At 46.4% G+C, this 26735-nt stretch overlaps 2 protein-coding genes across 2 annotated transcripts in view; both read left to right on the forward strand.

Moving 5' to 3' along the window:
* Positions 1–8169: 8169 nt before the first annotated feature.
* Positions 8170–12947, forward strand: LOC135918036 (uncharacterized). The gene is made up of 6 exons (XM_070539495.1): positions 8170–8579; positions 8651–8747; positions 9343–9468; positions 9845–9995; positions 10997–11110; positions 12721–12947. The coding sequence occupies exons 2-6, from the start codon at positions 8699–8701 to the stop codon at positions 12749–12751; spliced, it is 471 nt and encodes a 156-aa protein (XP_070395596.1). The 5' UTR covers positions 8170–8579; positions 8651–8698; the 3' UTR covers positions 12752–12947.
* Positions 12948–21244: 8297 nt separating this feature from the next.
* LOC135918040 (U8 snoRNA-decapping enzyme-like) overlaps positions 21245–26735 on the forward strand; it is a 38162-nt gene continuing 32671 nt past the window's right edge. The window contains exon 1 of the mRNA XM_065451708.1: positions 21245–21598. Coding sequence (XP_065307780.1) covers positions 21401–21598 — 198 coding nt within the window. The 5' untranslated portion in view covers positions 21245–21400. The remainder of the gene's footprint in view (positions 21599–26735) is intronic.

The following is a 26735-nucleotide window of genomic DNA, read 5'->3' on the forward strand; positions in this document are numbered from 1 at the left end:
TCGTTAACTTGCCTCCGCCTATATGTTAACGAGATGAATATATTAAAGGGACCCTGAAACGATTTTGGCGATTTTCTACAAACGTACTGAGTCATTAGAGTAGGTCCTTCTGATCATTAATTGATGCATGTAAGTGCTCTGCGTAAAGCGGGTAATTTATTATAAGGTTTTAAAAATACACATCGCTGCCGATCGTAGCGCACTGCTCGGCGGAGTTTTAAGCCGCCCCTACCCATATGATGCAAATAACCCATATGACGTCACGTGGGCGAGCTATCTGATTGGCTGACCAGGGCGCGTGGTCGATAATTTTTCCAACTGTATGGTAAACAAATAATCTTCGTAATAGTTGGAATGTTAGTTCATTTGTTTTTATAAAAAGAAAGGAACATAAAGAGAATGCACAAGAACAATTTTTCAGTACACTTCAGCACTTCCGGCACACAGCAAGTGTCGTCTGCTTGTGTTACAACGTACTCCATTTTGACGAGAGCTCCGCGGTCAGAGTCGGTCTCAGTCTTTTCGCGAGCACTATGATTCGACTTTGTTGCCTTGTGGACTGCAAACCTAGCGACTGGCAATATGTCAAGCTGCGACATCGTGTCCCTCTGCAAGGCAGTATACAAGCGAACTGGCTGCTGCGCATGGGACCGCCGGTATCCGATCGGCGCCACGCGTTTGCGGCCGTCACTTTGCACCGGAAGATTCCTAACGCAATACCGTTTCGCGAGTCCAGTATTAGGGCAAACGCAAGCGCAAGGGGACAGGGTCTGGCCGCTTGACTGTGCCGGGATGAGTCACGAGATGAGCAGAAGGGCAAATACGAATGGTCTGCACGGTGCAGCCACCTGGTGGCACAGAGCTCAACCATACATAGTAGCAGCAACGAAGTGTATTCTTCATTGCTGCTGGTGTGTATTTTTCGCAGGAGTGTAATCATCAACACGTTGATTTATAAATGTTTAAAATGCTTTACACTTGGTTAGAGCAATATTAGCGCTTTGTTTGACTGGTTAAGCGCTGCGCCAGCAAGTGTCTGGACCGTGCAGACCGATCAGGCTGCTCACGTACGTCTACGCTAAAGTTCCTTCATCAGCTTGAGTTTGTGCCTCCAGTCATTTGCCGAAATGACCAGCTTGCCTATTTTTAGCGGAGTACCGGACACGTTCGGCGCTACGACAGAATGCTCGCAACGCACGCTGCTTCGATAGCTCTCGGTCGACGGCCAAGCGGCTAGCGGAGAGGTCTCGCGCGGGAGGGGGCGTGCTCCTAAACAACCGGAAGTGAGCGATGTGACGTCGCATCGTGACGCTGAACCAGTGAAGGCGGAGCTTAGAGCCGCTCGCTCGGCGAGCGAGTTGAGGAGGAAAAGCATAGCTAGGGAGGAGGGTAACTTCTAATCGCTTGCAGCTCCATTAATACGTAACATTTCACTTAAATTGTGGTGCGAATGTTCTACTTAAGCTGTACCCTACGCGCCTACAAAATTTGTCCGAACCGTTTCAGGGGCCCTTTAAATAGCGATTGAAGCAGCGATGTTAAACCCAGTCGCAGCAGGATACGGCTTCAATTTCGATGCAGACGTGTTCGACATGGCTCACGACTGAAATCTAGCTTTAGGGTTGACAACCCAAGTTAAATAACGCGAGATATCGAGGCGCAATAAACTGGTTTTAGCACTAAATGTACCAACCGATGTATGAAATCAAAGAATCCTTACCTGCTGTGCACGCGAACATACCGGTAAAAATCTTAAATCTAGGTTACTTGGGAGGTCCATATTGCTGAACGCTATTTTGGGTTAAAAATGGCAAAAAACAACAAAGTTGGTAATCAAAAGTACAACATAAAATCAGGAATGATAATTTTGTACTCTTTGTCATGTAATAAAGACGCTTCGTTTATTGTTGAAGAACGTTTATAGGCTAAAATTGCGCTTACTACGTTGCCTCTAGCGGGAGATAATGCGCTCACGGGGGAACCTTTTTAATTGTTGCACTATGCCTATTTTTTAGCAGCGCCCGCCGTCGATTTTCTCGCCCTCTCTGGCCATGCATTGAACTTGAGAGTGTTCGGGACCTGTCATCTGTGAGCACGTAGACGACATGCTTCAGTGCGGCGTCGTTCGACCTTCGATTGGTCCTTGGGCATCACCGGTGGCTCTCGTCACAAAAAAGATGGTTCCATTTGGTTCTGGGTTGGCTATCGCCGTCTCAATAGAGAGCTTTAGTGCATAGTAAAATGCTTGCGTTAGCGTTAGCATGCGAAGCACGCTAAAGCTTTGGGGCACGCTATTCGCTAGATCTTTATTATAGCGTAAAAAACGTAATGCGCCGCAAAGCACGAAACTTCACCGCGCCATCTAGGTGCGAGTCGTGAAACCTCCAAAGCTCATTGGCTCGCCATCAAGTTAACAGTAGTCAAAGCAGCAAGCAGCGGTGCGACAGCAAAACTAGCCGTTTAAATCAACAACCGAGCCTCGGGAAGAACCTGCGTAACCATAGAGAAAGGAATATAACAAGAGCGGACACTCGGCGCAAATTGGAAACAAGAAACACGTCACGCTATAGTTTTAACGCCAACCATTTGGGGCCGCGAGCATGAAAAAAAAATATCTGAAATGAGATTAACAGAAATTATTTTGTATTTTTTATTCTTTCCGGCAGTAGTAAAAATATGTGCGTATAAATTAAATTAAACTTTGCGGCTTACTTCCGTCGCCTAGCGACAGGTGAACCGGCGAATGACGAGCCAGATGCTTGCGTCGTTCGTCAGACACACCGCCGAAGCGAGAGAGACCGGCCGCGCATCTGAGCGTTCGACTGTTCGGGCACCCGTCTGCCTGTTTTTCTATTTTGAGATTTAGCCAGGTTTAGTGGCCTTCAGGCGAGTTCTCGCGTTCCTTCGGAACTTCGACATGGCACCACTGCACTATTGGACTACGGCAAGGTGAGAAACTTTGTTCGACAGTCTGCGACGCACTTCAAGCAATTAGGCTTACTGCCCGGCAACTAGGCTAGACTTGTGACGCAGTTAACGAAAAACAGCGTGGCCGTCGTAGAGCAGTTAATTTGAATTAATGAATCGTACTGGGAGATGTTTGCGACGCTTTCTGTGAGCCCCAATATTATTTTAACTAATTTCGGTAGTTTTTGGGCACGCTAGTCGCACAGGCTGCTGTGACACAGTTTCGCGTGTACTGAATTTTTATGTGACAAGTTTTGGCGCTTTCTCTGACTGCCAACATTTTTCAATCTAATTTCATTACTTTTTGGGGTACCTTTCGAGCGCAGTGGGCGCACCTGGCGCTGCGACGCGGTTGGCGAAAACCAGCTCGGCCGTGGTGCGCGGTTTCGCTCTTTAATGCACTGACAACTTCATGGCGCTTTCTCTGACGCCCAACATTGTTGAAAACTATTTTCGGTACTTTTAACGCGACAGCGTTAAGGAGCTCGTGTCGCACAAAAGCCGGTGTCGTCGGTGTCGGCGTCAGTGGCTTTGGCCGTGAGCGATAAATCCCAGCAGGCACTTCATGAATAAAAAACAACTTGCAAGGTGGGCTGGGTGGGAATTGAACCAGGGTCTCCGGAGTGTGAGACGGAGGCGCTACCACTCAGCCACAAGTTCGATGCTTCAAAGCGCTACAAAAGCGTCTCTAGTGAATGCAGTGTTGCCTTAGAAACGAGCTGTTTCTAAGGCTCAGGCGTGCGTCGCTTGCTCAGGCGCACATTTCGTTGCCGCGCCGAACGCTGCGTTGCTCGACACCGCGTCCAATGCGGGGTGCGTAGTCGCTGCATCGTAGCCCATTGTCTTACACCCCTTGGCGGGACGACGGGAACGCTGTCGCGTTCCACTCTTGAAGGCGAAGCTTAAGCGTCCTCGTACTTTTATGTCACCTGTGAGGCCCGCTCGCCGCGCCTGTCGTGACGCAGTGAAAAGCAGCTTGGCCGTGGTGACGAAGTTAGTTTGGCGCGTACTGAATATTACTGCGACAAGTTTGTGGCAATTTTTATATCTCCGCAACAATTTAAGCCTTCTTTCGATACCCACGCTTGTCGAAACCGCAACGTGCAATCGTCGAGAGTGATAACACGGGCGTGCGTTGCTTGCACCGGCAGAACGCGCAAGAGATAAGCCAAGGAGCTCGAACGCCAGGAACTAGTAACTCGAAAATTCTGTCTTCTGAACGACACCCACGCATTTGTCTTGAGTGCGAGTAGACGGAATTGTGCGAGCGTCCAGCATGGTCTGGTTGAGAGCCTGTGTTGTGGCCACCTCTGTGTATTCGTAGCGTACTATCGCGTCGGTTGTAGCCAAGTTCGCGAAACGCACCGTAGCCCGCGCATTCGTGCTAATAAAGTGCAGGAAATAAGTCCCTGGAAAGGGGGATTTGCTTGGAATTAGGATGTCTTTGTGGTATGCACGGCATTGTTTCGGATGAGTCGGGTATTTTCTACGCCATTTGTGTAAATACGAACTGCTTTTGTTTGTAATGCCGCCCATTAACCGCATTCGCACGCTTCGCCTCTACACGCATTATTCTTACATGTTAATACCAAAATAACACTTGCTTGCAATTTTTTCAGCTCACGTCGTCTGGTGGAGCTTCCTGCGGTAACTACTGCTGCTTACCTGGTGCCACTACGTTCGACGAATCCACAAAAAACCCGCGACGAGCATTTATGAAGAATAAGATAAACATTTCCTAATTTCGCAAGGTGTCTTGCGTCTTTATGAAATTACACGTGACACATTATCGGTGGAGGCTTGTGAAGATCGTTCACAATCAATTTTTCTTAATAATAAAATGATTTCACGTGAAGACCGCGCACGATCGAGCTGTAAAAGCAAAAAAAGAAAATTGGAGGACGCTTAAGCTTCGCCTTCAAGAGTGGAACGCGACAGCGTTCCCGTCGACCCGCCAAGGGGTGTAAGACAGTGGGCTACGGCGCAGCGACTACGCGCCCCGCATCGGACGCGGTGAGCGTCGAGCAGTGCCGCGTTCGGCGCGGCAACGAAATGTGCGTCTGAGCAAGCGACGCACGCCTGAGCCTTAGAAACAGCTCGTTTCTAAGGCAACACCGCATTCACTAGAGACGCTTTTGTACCGCTTTGAAGCATCGAACTCGTGGCTGAGTTTACCCCGTACGGCATCCGTTTTCTGCCTGTCAAGAACGTAGGGGGTGTGCCCTACGACATGTTCATGGCACTAGTACTCCACAGCGTGTGGAGGACGCGGATGGCCGTGCGCAACGAGGACTTGAATTCGCGACCGGCACGAGAGTATTTCATTGAGAGTGTAGAATACTTGAGAGAAGTGTACACAGTTCAAACTGAAAAGCCTGAGTGGTACCCCCTTTTAGGGGAACTCTCTATGATGAAACAACTGCGTTTTTAACCCCTTACGTGCTGAAGGTGATGTGACAGCACTCTTACAAGTGACAATGCACTGTATCTGCTTCTGTTGTATGCATAGCAGGCAATAAAGAAAGAAAAAAAACTCGTGGCTGAGTGGTAGCGCCTCCGTCTCACACTCCGGAGACCCTGGTTCGATTCCCACCCAGCCCATCTTGCAAGTTGTTTTTTATTCATGAAGTGCCTGCTGGGATTTATCGCTCACGGCCAACGCCAACGATGCCGACACCGACGCCGACGACACCGGCTTTTCTGCGACACGAGCTCCTTAACGCTGTCGCGTTAAAACGGAGCCGGCGTGACGCGTACCAGCTATAGAATTCAAAACGCGCGCGCTCAAAACCGAAAGCGGAAGTGTGCTTCAGGTTTTAACATCCACGGCTTGGTGCGCTGCAGTCAATTGGGCCGCAGGGCTCGGTGAGAGTGTCCGCTCTTGTTGTATTCCCTTCTCTATGGCGTAACCGCGCGTGGCGTTCAGAGCTGGTTCTTTATATTGTGGCGTTGACTTTGACTTATTTGTCCTGAAGTATTTGTCCTGTGAGTACATTCTGTGATGAACGATGTCATCGTCTCTGTTGTGGGACAGGTAATATCTTGCAGCGCTTGTATGGGTTGATACCGAAGCGCTTATGACAAGAACATCAGAGGCGCATCCCCAGGATTTACGTCTCGCAGCATGGCTTATTGAACGTTGAGAAAATGACACACGACGTTTTTAGATGACACTTTCGCCTTGATAAAGCAGACTTCTGTGTTTTTCAGTTGGCGCTGAAAATTTCCGAGGTAGTAACGAGCGCTCAAGGTGTTCACGTTCGTGGTTTGGAAGCGTTGTGTATTTGTTTGAAGCGGCTGGCGTGCCCAAACCGACTTTTTTGCCTGCGGCCTTTCTTCGGCTGTCATTACAGCTGGTTTTCCAGTATAACCAACAAAGTGTTTGATCACATAGGCACTACGTTCGGCCAGCTTTTAGATGACCTCACCAAGCACGAGTGGCTCTCACTTAACCACTTGAACAAGCTTTCTCAGGTAAACCAACTGAAACCGGAGAAATGTTTTGTATCCTCGCGAAGAAATAATGAAAAAGATAAGTTTAACGCCGGCATGCCTTTTTATCGGCGCTGTGGCGAATGGCTAGCTGCAAGGAGCTTCCAACAGCCTGATGCATACAGCGAAGTACGAGGTGACTCTTGTGTTACGAAAATGGAAATACTTGCGCACACGTCTTGCGACGGTGATGGTATTACGGTACAGATGTCACTCGAGATTGTGCAAGTATAATTGTTGAAAGGCTGCACGAACGTGGTTATTACGACTTGGTAACGCAGGACATAATATATAAAAAATATAGCAAAATACATGTGCATGCTTTTTCTTTATCTATATTTCACGTGACTATCATTCGGGTGCACTGCTATATCAGTGATTACAGTCACCAGCATAAGTGACGCCATCTGTCAAAAATTTTCTTTGCCGAGTGCCATAGTCTAGACGACTCCTGGTGACACCACGAGTGTATGAATACCCGAGAGGTCTATTTAATACACCTCATTTGAGCTCACCGAGAAGCTCCTACACATATAAATAGATGCGGCATAGAAGCATATGGATGAGAAAACTCTGTGGTTGATGGAAAGCAGAATAACTTCTCATGACATTTCAGGCTTTTACGAACTGTTACATTTACTATAATTATTGAGTTTTTTTTGGTGTCAGACAGTGTACAGCAAAGGAGCTGCTTTTCCAAACTGTTGGGCATCTACTGATGGGACTGCACGGCCTATCTGCAGACTATCTGAGCACCAACGACAATATTTTTCTGGACACAAGCGTTTGCATGCCCTCGTGTATCAAGCCGTGATGTGTGCAAATGGCCTCATTTGTGAGCTCGACGGCCCCTATCCAGGAAAGCGACATGATGCTGGTGAAACCACATGTCACTACATTGTTTGAATGCTAATCACATTAAAGCTCTATCAGTACACACATACAACAGCACTACAAGCGAATAAATGAAATAGCGCTACAATAGCCCTCCAAAAGATGAAAAAACAAAATATGTTTTGGTCAGATTTTGTATGATTTTGAGGCCATCGGTATGTGCTTATTCCTTACCAATCCTTTAGAATGACTACACTCGACTGTGACACACGAGGTGCAGCACTCTTGCATATGGGTAATACTGCACTGTGCCCGTCATCGCCTTTCTTCCTCGGCATGCATGGAGCCTCACCTTTTGTGAGATTGCTGCATGGACGTCTCCCACTATGCATCCACGTGTTTTGATGCGTACATTGTAATGAAGCTAGCAAGTGATGTAGTAAATAAACATTGCATGAGGTTGTCTGTCATGCTGTCGAATTTCATTATGCAAAATATGAATGTGCCAAGACCTCAACATGGCAGCCATGGTGACATCAATGTAATCTGACTATATGCTTTTATTAAAGGAGTACTCACACAAAACTTTGAAGTTGAGATAACTTGTGAGATCGATTTAGTGGGTCACACACACATCGTCTATAAGATATCAGCGGCGAATATCGCTCAGAACATATTTAAAATCAATTTTAAAGTACGTGCGCGCAGCCAACCACAAAACAGAGCACCTCACGACATTGACATCACCCGGTATTGTAAGTAGCCAAAAAAACGCTACGTCATGTGGCTACGTCACGAATTTTCGTTGGCTGCCATGCGGCTTTACACGTGCTCTTCTCCTCTGTTGTTGCTTGTTCTAGCTGTTGTAGTGGGACGCTCGCCGTGTCGGTGCAACTGCAGTTTTTGTCGTGTCCGTCGGGATATTTCCCACACTATCAGCTTGACTCCACTGCACTGACCACGCACGAATTGCGAGTACAGCCCCATTCCGCCTACATACTGCTGCGTTGACTTCTGCGGAACATATTCAGGGTTTTCCCCGCGATACCCTTCACTGGCAGAAGTGGACCGAGTTCGTGCGCGCCTCTGGACGCTTGGAGTTGACCCCGCTGAAAAGCAGCCTTATCTGCTCCCTTCATTTCGAGCGTGCATGCTATAAAGAAAACCCGCTGGACTTTACGCAGTCCGATTTTCCACCAAGACGATGTGCCCTCAGGCCTGGTGCTGTGCCGACTATTTACGCCGCCTTGTGTCCTGCTCCATTGCCCAAGTGTCCTCAACGACAGGTTTGTACTACTTGCAGCGGTGCGTACGCATGAGGATAGCGTCATATCTGATGATGCCTGATATTGCGCAGTCGTGCTCGTACACGGAGCGTGAGCCAGCTGCCCCCCATCCCGGGTCGATGGACCTCAACGCTGACTACGAGATAAACGAGGCCGCAAATGCATCAGGTGTGTGTTTAGTTCACCGTGCAATGACTCGTCATAAGCGTAGATTACCGTTTTGGCGGTTGCTAAACGTTGCTTCTTGGTGCTGTGCGCGATGTACTTACTGACCAATGACCGTGCGAACGGCAAATCAAGTCACGTTTACAAAAATTGAGATATGTTTGACTTTTCCTCAGTGAAAGGCTAGGCCGCGCCCCTCGATCGCGTAAACGAGCATCGCGATAGAAATAGGTGATATTACACCAAGGTTAGGACACAGAAATACAAGAAAAATATGAAAGTTCTTGCCATTTCAGTAGACATTCTACTGCGCCCACTCTTTATACGGCTCCGTATTTCTGTAACGCTGCACATGTGCTTTTATCTTTGATGAAGTGCAATAAGTGTAGAACTGCCGAATACATTTCTGTCCAATACATTTGGCAGTTTAAAAGCAAGAAAACGCCCTGGAGACTACCGGAGGCAAGATATATAAAAATCGTGAAGCACATACAGCAAACAGCAGCTACTATGTATTTTTAAAAGTCAAGATATAATGGCAAAATAACATAAATAAAAATTTGATTTGAGGCAGACAGCTGACTACTTTTCTTCACAGGTGAAGTAAAGCTGGCTGCACCATCCCAGTGCTTCGTTGAAGTTTGTTCCAAGGCCACTCATGTGGCTCTGAAGGCTACAACAAAATCTGCAAAGGTGCAAGCAAGCCGAACTGTCAAGGAAGTGGGTGAGTGCCTGTCACGCCATTGTAGTATGTACTTGTATTGGTGGCCTTGAAACTTGAAGCTACCCGCCGTGGTTGCTCAGTGGCTATGGTGTTGGGCTGCTGAGCACAAGGTCGCGGGATCGAATCCCGGCCACGGCTGCCGCATTTCGATGGGAGCGAAATGCGAAAACACTCGTGTACTTAAATTTAGGTGCACGTTAAAGAACCCCAGGTGGTCGAAATTTCCGGAGTCCTCCACTACGGCGTGCCTCATAATCAGAAAGTGGTTTTGGCACGTTAGACCCCATAATTTAATTTAATAAACTTGAAGCTATTATGGAACCCTTTATGTGCTGATCCCAATGGGTAGCAAATTCATGCCTCATTGCACTTCCAGCATGCCAGACTGATTTGGAATTGCCGGACATCCTGTTGATGGAGGAAATGCGTCAGCGGTGTTCTACACCTTTATGTTCAGAGCCATCCATGACCCATGAAGACAACACTTATGACAAGACATGTGAGCCTACATTGAACAGCTCAGTGGCGTAAGTGACATGACATTTTGGTTTTGTTTTTTTTTTGAGCCTGCAGTAGAAAACGCACGAATGTCAGTGGCCTTGAAGTATATCGTTCAACATAACTTCATGTTTGCTCTATGCCACAACAATCCAAGGAGTTCAGTAGCTGCACTGTCTGAGCTTCAATCAAGGGGCATTAAATGTGCACGAGGGAGAAAAGGTTCAGGGGAATGGTCTCTGCCTGCCGCTGTACTTGCTTGACCATGTACTGGTTGTGGCAGTCACATGAAGTCCAGGGACGGTGACCATCATCCTGTTTGCAACTTCCAGCATCGTAGGCATGCAAGTGCCGTGGTGACTTAGGGGCTATGGCTTTGTGCTGCTAAGCATGAAGTTGTGCGATGAAGCCACAGCGGTCGCATTTTGATGGGGGCAAATTGCAAAAATGCCTGTGAACTGTGCATTGGGTGCGCGTCAAAGAAACCCAGGTAGTTGAAATTAATTAGGAGTACCCCATTACGTCGTGCCGCATAATCATATTGTGGTTCTGGCATTTGTAAAACCAAACAATTTACTTTTCATTTAATCATGGACATGCTCCTCTCTATAGTAATGTGAAAACTGTAATTATAAGGTACCAGTTGTGCACTTCCTCATTATGTGTTCAGGTAAGTGTGCAGGGCAAATGGGCTTGTAATGCCCTAAAGGTTAGCTTCTATATTGCCATGTTGTTTTTGGCGAGCAGTTTATCGCTGTACCTATAGCATCGAATCTCTCATTTCCTCATGCCTTTCTTTTTCATCTGTGTGTATGTGTGTGCGTCATGTTCATGCAGTGAAATTTCATGTACTTCACAATTTGTGCAATTATAGCCTCACCAATTCCTCGTTGTGGGCTGTCGTTGCAGTGCATGGCGGTTGCATCATAATGAAAGCTACTTCTAGCAGCAATATAAGTATATCCACAATTGTGCCAGTTCATTAAAGAACAGTGTTTACATATGCTCCAATCAATATTCTTCTTAACAGATCCTCAGGTGAACCTCTTGCAGCTAGGAAGATCATTGTGTACGAGGAATGCCTGCTGCAGGTATTCCAAACTTGCAAGACTTGTGGCTTCCCTGCTGAACCTTCACTACAGGTGTGCGTCTCTTTCTCTCACAAATAAATGGTGTAATTATTAACAGCATTGCAGATACTGTGGTGTGTCTTCATGACACAATGCTAATAGCTAAAAAAAAATGCAGACGCATACAATGACGGACCCAGCAAGTTTGTTTAGATAGGTGTGTGCAGGTTCCAAAAGTCTCAAGATTACCTAAGTAGTGGCATGTAATCTCTGCCTTTTTTCCTCTTCGAACAGGACTAATAGTGTCATTTAGAGTACCTACAGGGAAGCTCCAGCTTCGAGTGTTGTCCCCTATTCTAGTGGCATGTCCGTCATAGCGAAAATTATGGTGTTGCCTACGTTAAAAAGGGAGGGGGGGATGGAACTAGGAATGCAAATTTTCAGCACACCGTCTTGTTGCAGACTTTCCTGCATCCATTCTACTGTTGTAAATCCACTGTCACTACCAATACAATGGCAGCAAACGTATTAGACAGAGGTGTTAATCATTCGATCAGAAAAATGTACCCGGTGCCTTCGGCAGAAACTATATATATGAACACATAAAAGGTTTCCTCGTAACTAAAATAAAGTGACTGTGCAGAGCTAGTTTGCCACTATGTAAGGTTGCACGAATGCACTGGCTGTCGTGAGATAGCATAAGCTCAGTAGCATTTGTCTCGATCAGTACTTGGTGAGAGACTCCCTAGGAATGACACTGTCCTGAATTACTTGTTTCTTCGACCCATGTGCGTTTAATTGGAGCTAGTTTGCAGCCCCCCTGCATGTATGCCTGTTCCCAATGTTCACTCATGTGACAACAGATGACATGCTTTTCAATAATGCAGTGTAGGGTTCTCCAAATACACTATGCGCTGTATTATCCTACTTGCAGGTGAAAGGTTCTCTTTTCACTGTTTCTGTGATATGCCAGGAAAAGCATGTCAACATCTGGCACAGTCAGCAGAAGAAAGGGAAGCGTGCCGTGGGCGACATTACACTGGCTGCTGCGATTTTTTGCACCGGCTGCAGCGTAGCGCAGCCCTTGCGTTTTCTGAAGAATACAGGCGTAGCCTGCTTCAGCGAGAGATCGTACCATCGCTTGCAAAGCAAGTTATTGGTTCCAGCAGTGAACGAGGGAATGGAATTTCTGTATTACACAAATTGAGATGACCACAATCTGTTGGTGCTTGGGTGTTGCATGCTGAAAAAAATGGTCAATATCATACAAACTGCACACTAACTGAGATGTACATTTCATAACGTGGTATACATGGCCTGCCTTTCATATTCAAAGGAATACGTGTCAATAAATGCATTTTATGCATATTCCAGGTCTGGCAGGATGAAAAGAGGCGGCTCATGCAAACGGTTGTGTCGTGTGGAGTAGGGGGGCGTGTTGGACATGCGCACTGGTTGACATCCAGGCACGATATTGCGCTCCAGTACATCTTCCCTTCTTTGGGAAAAAAAGAAGAAAAAAAAGGCACATTGATGAACATTTTCATTTCCAAACAAGGATTGCTTTGTTATTTACGTTCAGTAAGTGGATAACGTTGCGGCACTTGGCGTACCCGTTCACTTCTTAAAGGGGTGCAAAGATCGACGAAAAGTTCCTGAACGTGTATATGTTTTCTATGCGCAGTCACGGAGAAGAAGGCTCAAGAGCTGCATGATGCCGGTTCCCTATTGTCAGCTTCGTCGCAGTGCATCAATGGTATGCGATGCAGCGTACGCAATGTGCTGCGGTGAAGCATCCGAAGAGTGTAAAGGGGCTACTGCCACCGGTGATAACTGCAGCGCTCGCCACCACGTCTCCTGTCACACGGCAAACACGCGGTTAATAAATGCGCTGACAGGCTTTCAGTGGTATTTCGGACGTAGCTGTGGTAATCTGAGGTCTTTTCGTTGTGATCTTGCATGCAAGATCGCAACGAAAATCAGGGACCCGCGTTCCCTAATTACATACAAGCGCGCACGTGCCTCAGTATGACTGCGAATCCTACCACGTAGTGTTGGCACATCGCTCGCGCAAACTGTACTGGTTTCCACAGGCGGACACCAGATCTGGAGATGACTTTGCAGCCCCGCGGGTAAGCTTGGTGTCACAAGTTGGCGCCACACGCCTCGAAAACGGGCGAGCGAGACGAGCGGCTGGGGCGGCACCGTGGCAGCGCTGCGATCTGAGTGGCCGCATCAAGGCTGCGCCGGTGGATATACTGCTGGCGATACTACTCGGAAGGGTCATTCGTAATACTTCGCGCGCTGGTATATCAGTTCAGAGGCGTTCACAATTGGATAGGTCATGTATTTATGCCTTAGGGATAGATGTCTTTCTTTCTCTTCCTAATTTCATTTTATTTTTTTAGTACCGCTCGGTGATTGCGCCTGCATTGCGACAGCAGTGCCGGCTTTCATTCTACTGTGTTATTGCACGGTTCCATTTGGAGTACCATTATTTTTCCTTTTGCTCAAGCAGCATGTTTATCTCGTGCATATTTTTGCTGATATAGTATTCCCTCAGTAGGTGTTGGGGAATGCAGGCGGAAAAGCAGATGTAAACTTCCTGCTTGCCGCTCCAAAAATATAAAACATATCAGCCCCATCCGGTGCTTTTTAGTCAGATTTACGGGAAGCATTCTTATCGAAAAAGAAAAAAATAACTGCATTGCAACATTACATTCATGGTTCCGTCTTTTTCGCATAGCACAATAGGGAGTAATCGGTACGGGCTCTTTTATTGCGGTCGGACCTCGGATGCAGAAAACAGTTTTAGGTAGCCTTTATATATGCTAATCTTTAGCCTTTAAGCTGTGCAAAATTTTTGCTCAAATCATGGCCTAGTAACAACAAGAATAAGAAAGAAAAAACGGCGTGGTAGCCTAATTAGGAGCTATATAGCGGATAGGGTGTTACGCTGCTACGCTCAAGCTCCCGGGTTCAAATCAGGTTGCGGGATTCGATAGAAACGAAACGGAATTAGACTCGTGTATACTTCTGTTTAGGTCCACGATAATGAAGCCCAGGTGGTGAGAACTGTACAGCGTACCTCATAACCACATTTTCAGAGCGAAAACGACAGAATTTGTTTAATTCAAGAGAAGTCGGTAGCTGCGTCCTTCGGCATTTTTCTAGGGGTGTAAACGAACAAAATTATTCTCCGGTCTGATTTCTGAGAAAAAGAATTTACGCTCATCTTATATATTTCATGACTCAATGTAATGCCGTTCCCAACTGAACGTACGCTCAACAAAGCAGCTTCTGCATTACAAACGGTTGCTTTTCGTTATCTGGTGCACTATCATAAGGACAATAATGAAGCAATTAAAGCAACGGCATGCATTAAATACACGTAGAAATATTTGTAGATCTGCTGTATTCGTTGAAGAAGATAAATGTGGTAACCCATTGGGCACCCAGTTTTAATGTGATGGTGAGGCTGTCAAAAAAATATTTCCCTTTCCTTAACCCAGTTAGCAGATTTACAGGCTGCCCCAAAACGGGAGGTTTATAGTAAATGACAGCTAGGAACTTATTAAGCAGAACCAATTAGAACCTGTCCTTTAATTCTCCGGATCTGGTGCGCCTCTGCGCGACAACCAGTACTCTTCAGCGGCACAATCATTCGGAATAAGAGTCCTCACTTGCATCGGCCCCTCAACTTCGAGACTTCGAAATTGCTGTTATGCGTCACATTCAAACGCAAAAGGCTATTTGGTAATTTTTGATAGTGAATTCTGAAGTCGAATACCATCTGAATAGCAAATACCATTCGATTAGACTATATACTTAATACTTCAATCCGCCTGCTGGCACGCTGAAGTTGATCGCCAGACCAGCCACGGAGATTACAATGGTGAAGACTTCCAGGCCTCCCTGATTCAGTCTTTGTACATAGTCAAAATATTTTCCGTAACACTGTTGCTCATATTAACGTCTAATAGTTGCCTTGATTTCTGGGGAAGAAGACGAAGACGACGAGCGATAGGCTCACTTCCGAACGCCCGTCTGTAATTTTAAGTCTTTTTTAGCAAGTGTAGAGCTCATTTTTACTCTTTGTGCCTCTCTTTCACCGAACGCCGGTCTGGGGGTCACCGTCCTCGTCAACGCCGTCGGCCGCCCTTCGTGATGCTCTGATGGCATCCGTCGCAAGCAATCAGCAACCAGGTCAGCACGTTGCTTCTGTAGACCACAGAGAAGAAGAGCAAGCAAGGAAAAGGCTGCGTGAAGATGACATCGACACAAGAGAATCTGCAGGAGACAACGAAGAGATGGGTCAGACAGCCTTCACTGTTGGCTCTTACAAAAAGAAAAGAGCCGCAGGTGTTCCTGTTATATTCAAGCCAACTCAGCCTGACAGCAGCTTATGGAAAGTAAACCCAAATCTTCTGGCTTCTGCGGTCGTGACAACAGCCCAAGAAAAGATACTCAGCCACCGTATCAGCAAGAATGGAAGCTTCATGGTGGCAGTGTCTACACTTCCCGCAGCCAATCGTCTCCTCACAGTGACAGATCTATCGGGCATTCCTGTAGAAGCTCGAGTTCCATACACCTACTCTGCCACGTACGGGAGGATACAGGACGTTCCTGTCGAGTACTCAGATGACGACCTCAAGGAGTATTTGAGCGAACAAGGAGTTATATCTGCTAAAAGGCAAGTTTTCTGCGTCCCTAACGAAGATGGCGTAGTAACGGAAACCCGAAGACGCTCGGTCATCCTGGAATTCTCTAAGGATGCCCCTTTACCAAACCGAGTGTCGCTTGGATTCTGCAGTTATCCCGTGACGGAATACATGGGGTCCGCTACTTAATGTTTCAGATGTCAAAGACACGGACATATAGCGAAATATTGTAAAGGCCCCATCCGCTGCAAGATATGCGCTGGTCCACATACGCATAAGGAGTGTACGTCACGTTCCCAGCCTCGGTGTGCAAACTGTGGAGCTGAGCATGCTGCATCATACGGAGGGTGTCATAAAAAGAAATCAGCCACTGACGATGGAGCAAATCCAAGGAAAAGTACGGAAACGACGAGAACCACCACCGAATCCGGATGTGATGTATACATCTACAAACCAAAATCAACACGACACGGTGCAGCGCAGCGACACGGCTTTGAAAAAGTCCTGCGCCTCAGTCGTGAAAGAAAACCAGCAAAGGCCTTCAACTACAACGAATCCACCAAAGCCCTCAAGTGATTTAACCTCAACCCCACGACAGCAACAAGTGTCCTCAAGGTCGCAGCAGAAGAACAGGAAGTACCAAGAAAGGTTGTTAGATGGTAGCACTGCAAATGAGATATCAAGTACTCTGATTCCCATGATGTTCGCCGCAATCAAGGCTATTCTGCGTGCCAGCCCATCGTTTAAGAGCATCCCTGAAGTAGAGGCCGTCCTGCCTTTGGAACCGCTAGTGCCGTCTTCTTTCACGGCGCAAAGCCGTGATTCTTCGCAGTAGCAACGATGGCTTCGCCAACAATCGTCTCACAAGCGGTGTCCACCAACAAACACTTCCGCACATGTACTATATTCCAGTGGAACGCTCGCGGATTGCGCTCGAAGTTAGCAGACTTTAAGCATCTTACGCGAGTGTACCGATTCCCTTTTTTAGTCATTTCTGAGTCTCGCGTCGACGAGCACTTTAGGATAAAGGGGTATTATTTTCATCATTCAAGGTGACAAAATGGAATTAGACGACGGCTCGTTGGATTTCGCAACGACATACCTGCCTCTGCGCTTGACGTAACACCACATGACAAGAACGAATATATTTGCGCAACCCCAGTGATTGCATCCAAAGTGTTTACCCTGATCGGCGTCTACTTGGAACCAGGATCACCTTTCGACGTGACCAGATTGGAAAACTTGTTGACAAACACTCAGTCTCCACATATTATTTGTGGCGATTTCAACGCACATAACGAGATCTGGGGCAGTTCACATACATGTGCTCGGGGTGCCAAGCTGGCGAAGCTTTTTGCAAAATACTTGAACGATGGCAGCATAACATACCTGAAAAATCCGACGACTGTTCGCTGCATTGACGTCACATTCGTATCAAGTCAAGTGGCCCCTATGTTCGGATGGTGTACAGATTTTGAGACTCGAGGTAGTGATCACTACCCGATCCTAATATCTGCCCTTCATTTTCGGACGTCGCCCAGAGAAGTGAAACTGAAGTCGGTAGACTGGGAAGCTTACACAGCAGCCGTAGACAAAGCAATCACAGCCTCGACTACGAATACAGAAATAATACCGACAATAGCTCATTGCCTCAAACAAAGTACCCGCTCTGCCACTAAGCATTGTAATGTACCAACAAACGACGAGGAATTTGAAAGGTTATGTGCCATTCGAAGGCGTGCCGAAAGGAAGGCTCTACGTACTAAGAATATCGAAGACCTCAGAACTTGTCGACGGGCACAAAGACGTATACGACGTTACCTCACCAAACTGGACCGAAAAAGGTGGAGGGAATTTTGTGGGGCACTGGACATACGACAACCGCTGAGCAAAATCTGGCGAGTCGTCAGAGGCATTCGCGAAGAGCCGCAACAGCTTCATCGTTTTATCGCCCTCTCATTACATGAGCGCGCATCCCTTACTTGAGCGCGCATCCAACGGGGCACAACCTTTGCGGCAAATTGCAACTCGTCAGCCTAGTCCACCTCGAGCTACCCTTCCTGACTTAGAATTACCATTCACCATCGAAGAGCTCACGGCAGCAATCAGCGACGTAAACAAGCGATCATCACCTGGCCATGACGGCGTGAGCTATGAAACGCTCGCAAATCTATGTCACACATCTCGCCTACGCCTTCTGGAGCACTACAACGCCTCATGGATAACTGGGGAGGTTCCTACGGAATGGAAGCTTGCGAAAGTCATTCCTATATTGAAACCATCGAAGCAGCCAACAAATAACGCCTCCTTCAGACCCATATCTCTGCTTAGCTGCGTAGAGAAGCTATACGAAAAAATTATCTACAAACGAATAAATTGGTTCCTGGAAACTGCAAAAGTTTACCCGGAGGAAATGAATGGCTTCCGGCAAAATAGATCCGCAATTGATAATGTCATTGCCTTGGTCTCATCAATTGAAGAGGGATTGGTCTCTGGAAACATACCTACTGCATCATTTTTAGACATTAAGGCAGCATATGAATCGGTCTTTCATAAAGCAATACTTGACGCTTTGGAAACCCTTGGTCTTGGAGGACGGCTCTACGCGTGGATTGCAGACTATCTTCAAGGACGCTAGCTTTTCATGTGTACCCCGGATGGCCCCACGGCGCTTTATGCCGTCGAGAAGGGAGTGCCACAAGGAGCTGTGTTGAGCCCGGTATTATTTAATTTAGTCCTCATCCATCTGAACAGAAACCTGCCCCCTGGCGTCAAAATCACACTGTATGCGGACGACATCTGCATTTGGAGTGGGGCGCGTTCCCGCAATACCACCCAACAACGCCTCCAGAGAGCGCTAGCAAATATATCGGCCTACCTAAATCCGAGGGTTATGAAATTGTCCACCGACAAAAGCGTTGCCATAGCTTTCACGCGGAGGTGTATGGGAAAATACCCACTAGTGTTGGGTGGTCGCGCCCTTCCATACGTCAAGACGCAGAGGTTTCTTGGAGTGACAATCGATAGGAACCTCACATGGTCGCCCCAAGTGAAAAAATTGAGTGAGAAGATTTCCTCGGCGTCGCACGGCATTCCGATTTTTAGCCGGATCACAGTGAGGCAGCACCTGTCGATCAATGGTGCTCCTCCATAAGTCCTACGTGGACGGAACACTACGATATTACCTCCCGATCCTGCACAAAATATCTCCCGCAAGCAAGAGAAAACTCGAGGCAGCACGAAACAACTGCCTTCGCGTATGTCTTGGCCTTCCGAAGGGTTCGTCCCGCTCAGGGACTGTAGTAGAAGCTGGATGCCTGCCTCTGGAAGTGCTATGTTCGCAGGAGACACTTCGGATACACCTCCGCCACGTCATTCATACGAAGACTCACTTTTTAAAGGATATTTTCAGAACCCGTGCTACATCTAGCTTTGGGCAGGCCGTCGGAAGCATGTCGATTTCGATTCCTGCTTAGGCGTCACAAATTATGCCGCGACACATTTCACCATGTACACTGTCCCCACTGGAAATCTTGCCATACATAGCTGGAATCAGTGCGAAAAAGAAAATGCCTCAAGCAGCGACTTAACAGATAGCTTTAGAATATATGCACAAAGAATACGCAGCCGCAACGCGCATTTTCACAGATGGCTCTACAACTCCACATCGTTCATCATGCGGACTTTTTGTTCCCTCTACAGGGCAACGATTCTCGTTTCGTCTTGAGCGAGCGACATCATCTACATCAGCGGAGCTGTATGGCATTAAGGAGGCCCGTGTGTATGTACTTCGACAGCAGCCGCCAAAGACATGGGTGATTTTCACAGACTCAAAAGCAGCCCTACAAAGTATGTGGAACAGGCACAAGCGTTGCAATAATCAACCAGCAGCATTTGACATTGCTTTTCTTCACCACAGGGCTAAGATTGCTGGACATTGCCTAAAATTCCAGTGGATACCTGGCCATGCCGGCATTTCGGGAAATGAAAGAGCGGACGAAGCTGCCAGAAATGGACTCCAATACCGCAAGTTCAGAAGAACATATTTTACAAAAGCCGACGCTTCAACCATGGCAAAAAAATATGCCTATCAAGAAAAAGACCACATCTTGAATGTGCCGCTTCACCAAGATAACTTCCTACGTTACATTGACCCAGAAATGAGACCGGAAGTTGCACGACCACTTTCTCGACACTTAGAGACATTGCACCATTGTCTTCGACTGAACGTGGCATACACGAACAATTATCTGTACCGCATAGGACTTACCACTAACCCATACTGTGATAACTGTCGCAACTTAGAGACAATTGAGCATATATTACTAGAATGCCCCGCGTACCGCGACGAGAGAATTTTTTGAGCATCAAAGGGACATGATTTGCCACGAACCGTTAACGTTACCGAGCATCTTAGGTCCAATGCCCGGCCCTTCAAAACAACGACGGGTTTTGGATTTATTGTTCAAATACCTGACAGAAATTGGTCAAATAGGAAAGCTTTAAAGATTACATCCTTCCTATACAAAAGCCTAAATTTACCCGCCATGTTACGTGTAGAAATTAGTATCAGGTCAACTCGGACATTTCATATTTATTTTCATCCTTTTTTTCTCCCACTCTTTTCTGGAATCTTTTAATCCCATTCCCCATCCCTATACAGAGTAGCATGCCAGCGGTTATATACGCGCCGGCAAAATTCTCTGTTTTTCTAATAAAGAGGGCTCTCTCTCTCCCTTTCTCTCTCGCCTTGATTTCTTTTCTCGGAAAGTTTATTGGTTCACCTGCGGCTGGTTCAGCTATTAAAAGAAACACGCTCATTGCGGGCGGGCGGCAGTTTTCACTTTTTCAATCATTGCATTTAGAATATGTGATAATGTTTCGCTTTCATATGTCTATGTACCCGTAGATTTACATTGAAGTGTATTGGGCATCTGCCTCTCTTCCCGCGGCGCAGTTAATAAACCTGGTTTATTTCACTATAATATTGGTGTCTTTGATCATATACCAATATTCCACCAACAAGAAACGTGCGTAAAATGACACGGTAATAATAAAATTTACTTACGTAGCTTCATGTTGCTACGTGGCTTCTGTGGCAAAATTACGTGTTACTTTTAGAAAACGGTGTTAAAGAGAGCAGTTCACCTGGCTAAAACTACATTTGGTACTGGCCGATAAGAATCGTGGGCGCACCAAAGCAAATACAACCATAGAAAATTGTACTGCACATGCTTTCTGCGAAAAAGACTGGGCGTACCCCAGCTACCACGCAACGAACGCGCGCTCGCTAGCAGACGACGCACTTGGCGACACCAAAATTGCAGACATCACCCGTGCCTGAAACATCTACATGTAGCAGAAAGGTTTCAATATAACTTTGCCGTTGAAATAAAGCACCATTATAACAGCGTACGCACGCAATCGGTCTCAGCGCCCGCAGCGAAATTACGTTAGAAAAGCGGCGAAGCGCGTCTACGCAACAATCCGGTTCGCTCGCAGCGCCCTCGCACAGATTTTCCACACGGCTCGCCTCACCGGGAGACCACCGTGTACCCATTCAACCGTTGTCTGGTACACTCTAGTGACACATAGGCTCCACCGGCCGGCTGAAACAATATCGCTGCGCTGGATCCTCTCCAATTTGCGAACGCTGCAGCTATACGGGGAATCCCACCGACGGCGACGACGCAGTGCGAAGCCATGGACAAAGCTGAGCCGGAGAAGCACCCGCTGGATCTGAGCATCGTACGGAACCTGAACCTGAACCAGAACGGTTTCGAGGCGTGCGGCCTGTCTGAGGCCCTGGCCACGGGATACCGGAACGCAGCGCACGCCATGCTTTGGGCTCCTGCCGACGTGCTCGTTATGCAGCGCTACCAGCAGAAAGCAACAATCCTGGTGAGTGCCATGATCTGGCCACTTTCGGTTTCTGTGGCAGCGCGTCGCATTTAAATTCCCTGAAGACAAGAATGTCATCGGCTGTGTGCGCCTGCGTGCTGATTTACTCGATTTTATATCATGATTCAACTCAACCCGAACACCCCTAAACGAAGAGCACATTAGCCCAGAAAAAATGCTAGCCTGCGCTTACATGGTGGCGTCCTATTCCACGCCCTATCGCCCAAAGTTCTGCACATGCTTCAGTTTCAGAGTTCCAATTTAAGTGTACTGCACAATTGGTGGCATGGCCGGACGGCGCTCTGCTGCGGACGCGCCGCGTGTGGAAAAATTGCGAGAGGGCGCTGTGAGCGAACTGCATTGGGGTGGAGACGCGCTTCGCCGCATATTCAACGTAATTTCCTGGCGGGCGCTGAAACCGAGTCCGCGCACGCTCTTATAATGGTGCTTTGTTTCAACAGCAAAATTTTGACACCTTTTCGCACATGTACATATTTTAGACATGAGTTATACAACATGACGTCTTCCATTTTGCCGTCGTCGTCTAATGTGTCGTCTGCTAGCGAGCGCGCGTTCGTTGCTCAGAAGCTGGCGGACGCCCAGTTTCTTTCGCAGAAAGTCTGTGCAATACAATTTTCTATGGTTTACCTTGCTTTACTGTGCTCGCGGTTATTATTGGCCGGTACCAATTGTAGTTTTAAGCAGATGAACTGCTCTTTTTAAGACCGTTTTCTAAGAGTACCACGTAATGTTTGCCACAGAAGCCGCCTATCGGCAACACGAAGCTATGCAAGAAAATACTATGGATACCGTGTCATTTTACCCGCGTTCTTGTTGGTAGAATATTGATCAGGGACAATGATCAAGGAAAGCAGTATTACAGTGAAATATACCAGGTTTATTAACTGCGTCGCGCGAAGAGATGCAGATGATCAATGCACTTCTAGGTAAGTCTAAGGGTACATAGACATATATATGAACGACTTCTATGTAAGAGAAAAATAATCAAATATTGTAAATGTACTGATTGAAAAAGTGAAAACTCCCGAAATGGATAAACGTGTTTCTTTTAAAGGCTGCACCAGCCATAGGTGAAGCAATCGACTTTCCCAGATAATGAATCAAGGTAAAATATTAGACGTCAATATGCACAACAGTGTCAGCGTAAAGATTTTGCTTTGTACAGAGACTGAATTGGGGAGACCTGGAAGTTTTTACCAATGTAATCTCCGTGGCTTGTCTGGCGATCTCCTTCACCGTGCCAGCAGGCGGATTGAAGTATTAAGTATATAGTCTAATCGAATGGTATTTGCTATTCAGATGGTATTCGACTTCAGAATTCACTATCAAAAATTACCAAATAGCCTTTTGCGTTTGAATGTGACGCATAACAGCAATTTCGAAGTCTCGAAGTTGAGGGGCCGATGCAAGTGAGGACTCTTATTCCGAATGATTGTGCCGCTGAAGAGTACTGGTTGTCGCGCAGAGGCGCACCAGATCCGGAGAATTAAAGGACAGGTTCTAATTGGTTCTGCTTAATAAGTTCCTAGCTGTCATTCACTATAAAGCTCCCGTTTTGGGGCAGCCTGTAAATCTGCTAACTGGGTTAAGAAAAGGGAAATATTTTTTTGACAGCCTCACCACCACATCAAAAGTGGGTGCCCAATGGGTTACCACATTTATCTTCTTCAACGAATACAGCAGATCTACAAATATTTCTACGTGTATTTAATGCATGCCGTTGCTTTAATTGCTTCATTATTGTCCTTATGATAGTGCACCGGTCCGGATAACGAAAAGCAACCGTTTGTAATACAGAAGCTGCTTTGTTGAGCGTACCTTCAGTTGGGAACGGCGTTACATTGAGTTATAAATATATAAGATGAGCGTAAATAATTTTTCTCAGAAATCGGACTCGAAAATTATTTCTTGCGTTCATACCCCAAGCAAAAAGCCCAAGGACGCAGCTACCTTCTATTTTTTTATGAAACAAAATATGACGTTCGGCATCTGCCGAAGTGGTTATGAGGCACGCTGTTCAGTTCTCACCACCTGGGCTTCTTTCTCGTGCACCTAAGCAGAAGTGTACACGAGTGCAATTCCGTTTCGTTCCTATCGAATCCCGCGACCCGGTCTGAGCACATGAGCTCGAGTTTAGCAGCGGAACGCCATATGCGCTATATAGCCACTAATTAAGCTACCGCGCCGCGCCGCTTGTTGTTGCTGTTTCTTATTTATTTATTTATTTATTTATTTATTTATTTATTTATTTATTTATTTATTTATTTATTTATTTATTTTACGCGAGAGCATTAAGGGCCCCTTGTCGGAAATCCGGCATCGGTGTTCTGCGTCCAGCGTCAACCGTCCTTGGCTGAAAAAAATTATTGCGTACCATGCATACCCAGCCACACAGGCCTTCCGTCTAACGCCAAGACGTTACTAAATTGATTCGATTTCTGAAAGTAAAATGCGCAAAAAAAGAGATAATTGTACAGTACGACCTACACACAACCTACAAACATGATAGTGTCCGACTGCAATTGAAATATACGAGAAAACACGATTTTGTTACGTGCAAACTGAAACATAAACCCTCCTTCCGGCGTTCCAGCTCGGCTCCTTGCGACACCCCGATGGCCCACGAAAGAGACCGCTTCTCGGCCAGAAAGCTCGCCTTCGTGCATTGCGTTCGCCGCCAGCGCTTCCCGGCAAACATTGCGGTTACATTCTGCAGTTGCCGGGAAGCCCGTGAAGCTGTCAGGGATCGTTGAATGCTATCGCGTTCCAGTCTTAAAGACAATGCTTAAGCATGCTCCAAATTTTTTTCAGGCATGGACTGGACGAATAGTTTAACATGGCTTAGGGACTAAATGTTAGCATATATAATGGCTACCTAAAACTGTTTGTGGCGCCAGATATCCGACCGCAATAAGAGAACCCGTACCAATAACTCCGTATTCTGTTACGCGAGGAAGATGGAAACATGAATGTAATTTGGCGCTGCAGTTTTCTTTTTCTTTTCCTATAAGAATAGATCGCGTAAATTTGAGTACAGGGCACCGGGTGGGCCAGATGTGTTTTATTTATTTAAAGTGGCTAGAGGAGGGAGGTAGGAAGCTTACGTATGTTTTTCCGTCAGCGTTTCCCAAGAACTGCTCACGAAAAATTATATGCGCAGAAATGTGCACTAGAGATCCCTGCTGCTTGAAGAACAAGAAAAATATTTGTTCTCCAACCGTAACAGTACAATACCATAGCAGAATGAAAGTCGACGCTGCTCCCGCAATCCACGCGCAGTCACTGAACGGCACGAAAAAAAACAATAATACAACGAAATAAAAAGAAAGAAAGACATCATTCTTAAGGCACAAATGCATGTCATATGCAATTATGAACACCACTCAAGCGGTCTGAATGCCTATGCAGCTCGGCCTCCTGCTTATAGAATTTGTCGAGGGATCACTTACATGAATAACTATATTTCCATTGCCAGAAATGCTGCAGACGAATTCTTGAACGCTGCTCACTGTGAACACAAGTAAAATATCTATTTTTTATAAAAGGATATTCTCATATTTCCCATAAAGTGTGCTCGAAATAACTGGTATCAATGCTTCAATGCTTTGCTATTTTTGTATACAGATGAAATATATCAGTTCAAAACCAGCAAAGCAGAGCATGCTGCTGATATGAAAAATATAAAGGTCATGAAATGAACAAGTTGAGGAAACATATTTTAATGCATCTTTGTCATTCAAGAACTTTGTTTGCATTTGTGTACTTATGCAATGGTCAAGGAAAAATCTCATTGACGCTGTCCTTTGTTCCCGTGTATTGCGCAGGAGCAGCTGCCACTGGTCGTGTATTGTGAATAATTGCAGCGAAAGTAGTCTTAACAGAGAACAAATATAGAAAGCCGAAGTTCTGCGAAATATACGAGGGCGAGGTAAATGAAAGTGAGCCAATGCGAATATATAACAAACGGGTACATTATTTAAAAATAAAGTATCCTCCATGAGCATTTAGACATTTGTCCCACTGACTAACGAGTCGCATGATTCCCGTCTCATAAAAATCCTTGGATTGCAGCTTTAAAGGTCTAAGTGACTCTCTCACGTCATTATCCGAGACGAATCAGCTTCCCTTGAGCTGTTTTTCTTCAATCGGCCCAAAATGTGGAAGTCCCAAGGCGACAGGTCTGGGCTGCACGGCGGATGTTGCAGCGTTTCCCACTTGAACTTTGCCAGTTTTCTGTTAACCGCATCCGCGACGTGGGGCAGGGCATTTTCTTGAAGCAAGATGAACCCATTCGTCAGTTTTCCACGTTGTTTGTTCTCGATTGCGACAGGCAGCCTATCCGGCGTTTCACAGTACCGGAAACGATTGATAGTCTCTCCACGTTTAGCATATTCGATTAGTAATGGCCCCTAACGATCGAAAAAGAAGTCAACAATACCTTTCTGGTGAAATGATGTACTTTGCTTTCTTTGAGGGTGGTGAATTCGAATGTCTCTATTGTAAGCCTTGCCACCGTGCTTCAGGCTCGCAGTAGCGGCGCAGTGATTCGTCCCCGGTCACAACTTCAGACAAGAAGTCGTCACCATCATTGTGTTATCGGATCAGATGAGTCAAGGCAGCGCCGAGCCTCTCCATCTTCTTGCGGTGGTTCAAAATGTCGTGCAACATTTTGTGCAACAACACAAGAGCCGATAACCGAGACGTTCATGAATAATGGTGTGAACGGAACCGTTACTGATGTTCACACGCTCTGCAAGTTCATCGATGCTTATCAGCTGTTCTTGTCTAATCAGCTCATCAACCTTTGCAATTGTTGGGGGTGATTGCACGGTTGCTTTCGTCCGGTCTTCGATCATCTTTGCAACTTTCACGTCAAGGCAGCCATATGGCTACTAATTTCCTTTTGGAAACACATTCAGTTGTCAAAAACCTCACGACACCACGCTGTTCAACTTTCAGAGCGTCCGCTACGTAACGCAACCATGTTCGACTTAGTGTTTGAGAGCATTAAAAAAGCATTTATCCTCAAACCTAATAATTATAATTATAGGTACACGAAGGTATTTCGCCCTCGTCAGCAGCAGTCCTTGAGATAGTTATTCTGGCGGCTAGCTTC

The sequence above is a fragment of the Dermacentor albipictus genome, chromosome 5 (assembly GCF_038994185.2).
Source record: "Dermacentor albipictus isolate Rhodes 1998 colony chromosome 5, USDA_Dalb.pri_finalv2, whole genome shotgun sequence".
In the NCBI taxonomy this organism is placed as follows: domain Eukaryota; kingdom Metazoa; phylum Arthropoda; class Arachnida; order Ixodida; family Ixodidae; genus Dermacentor; species Dermacentor albipictus.

What these genes read in the sequence shown, in the direction of transcription:
- LOC135918036 (XM_070539495.1), top strand. Translation starts at nt 8,699, where the DNA reads ATGGACCTCAACGCTGACTACGAGATAAACGAGGCCGCAAATGCATCA. An exon ending in CCGAACTGTCAAGGAAGTGG is followed by an intron (nt 9,469 to 9,844) that starts GTGAGTGCCTGT and finishes TTGCACTTCCAG; the next exon opens with CATGCCAGACTGATTTGGAA. An exon ending in GCTGAACCTTCACTACAGGT is followed by an intron (nt 11,111 to 12,720) that starts GTGCGTCTCTTT and finishes TTCTATGCGCAG; the next exon opens with TCACGGAGAAGAAGGCTCAA.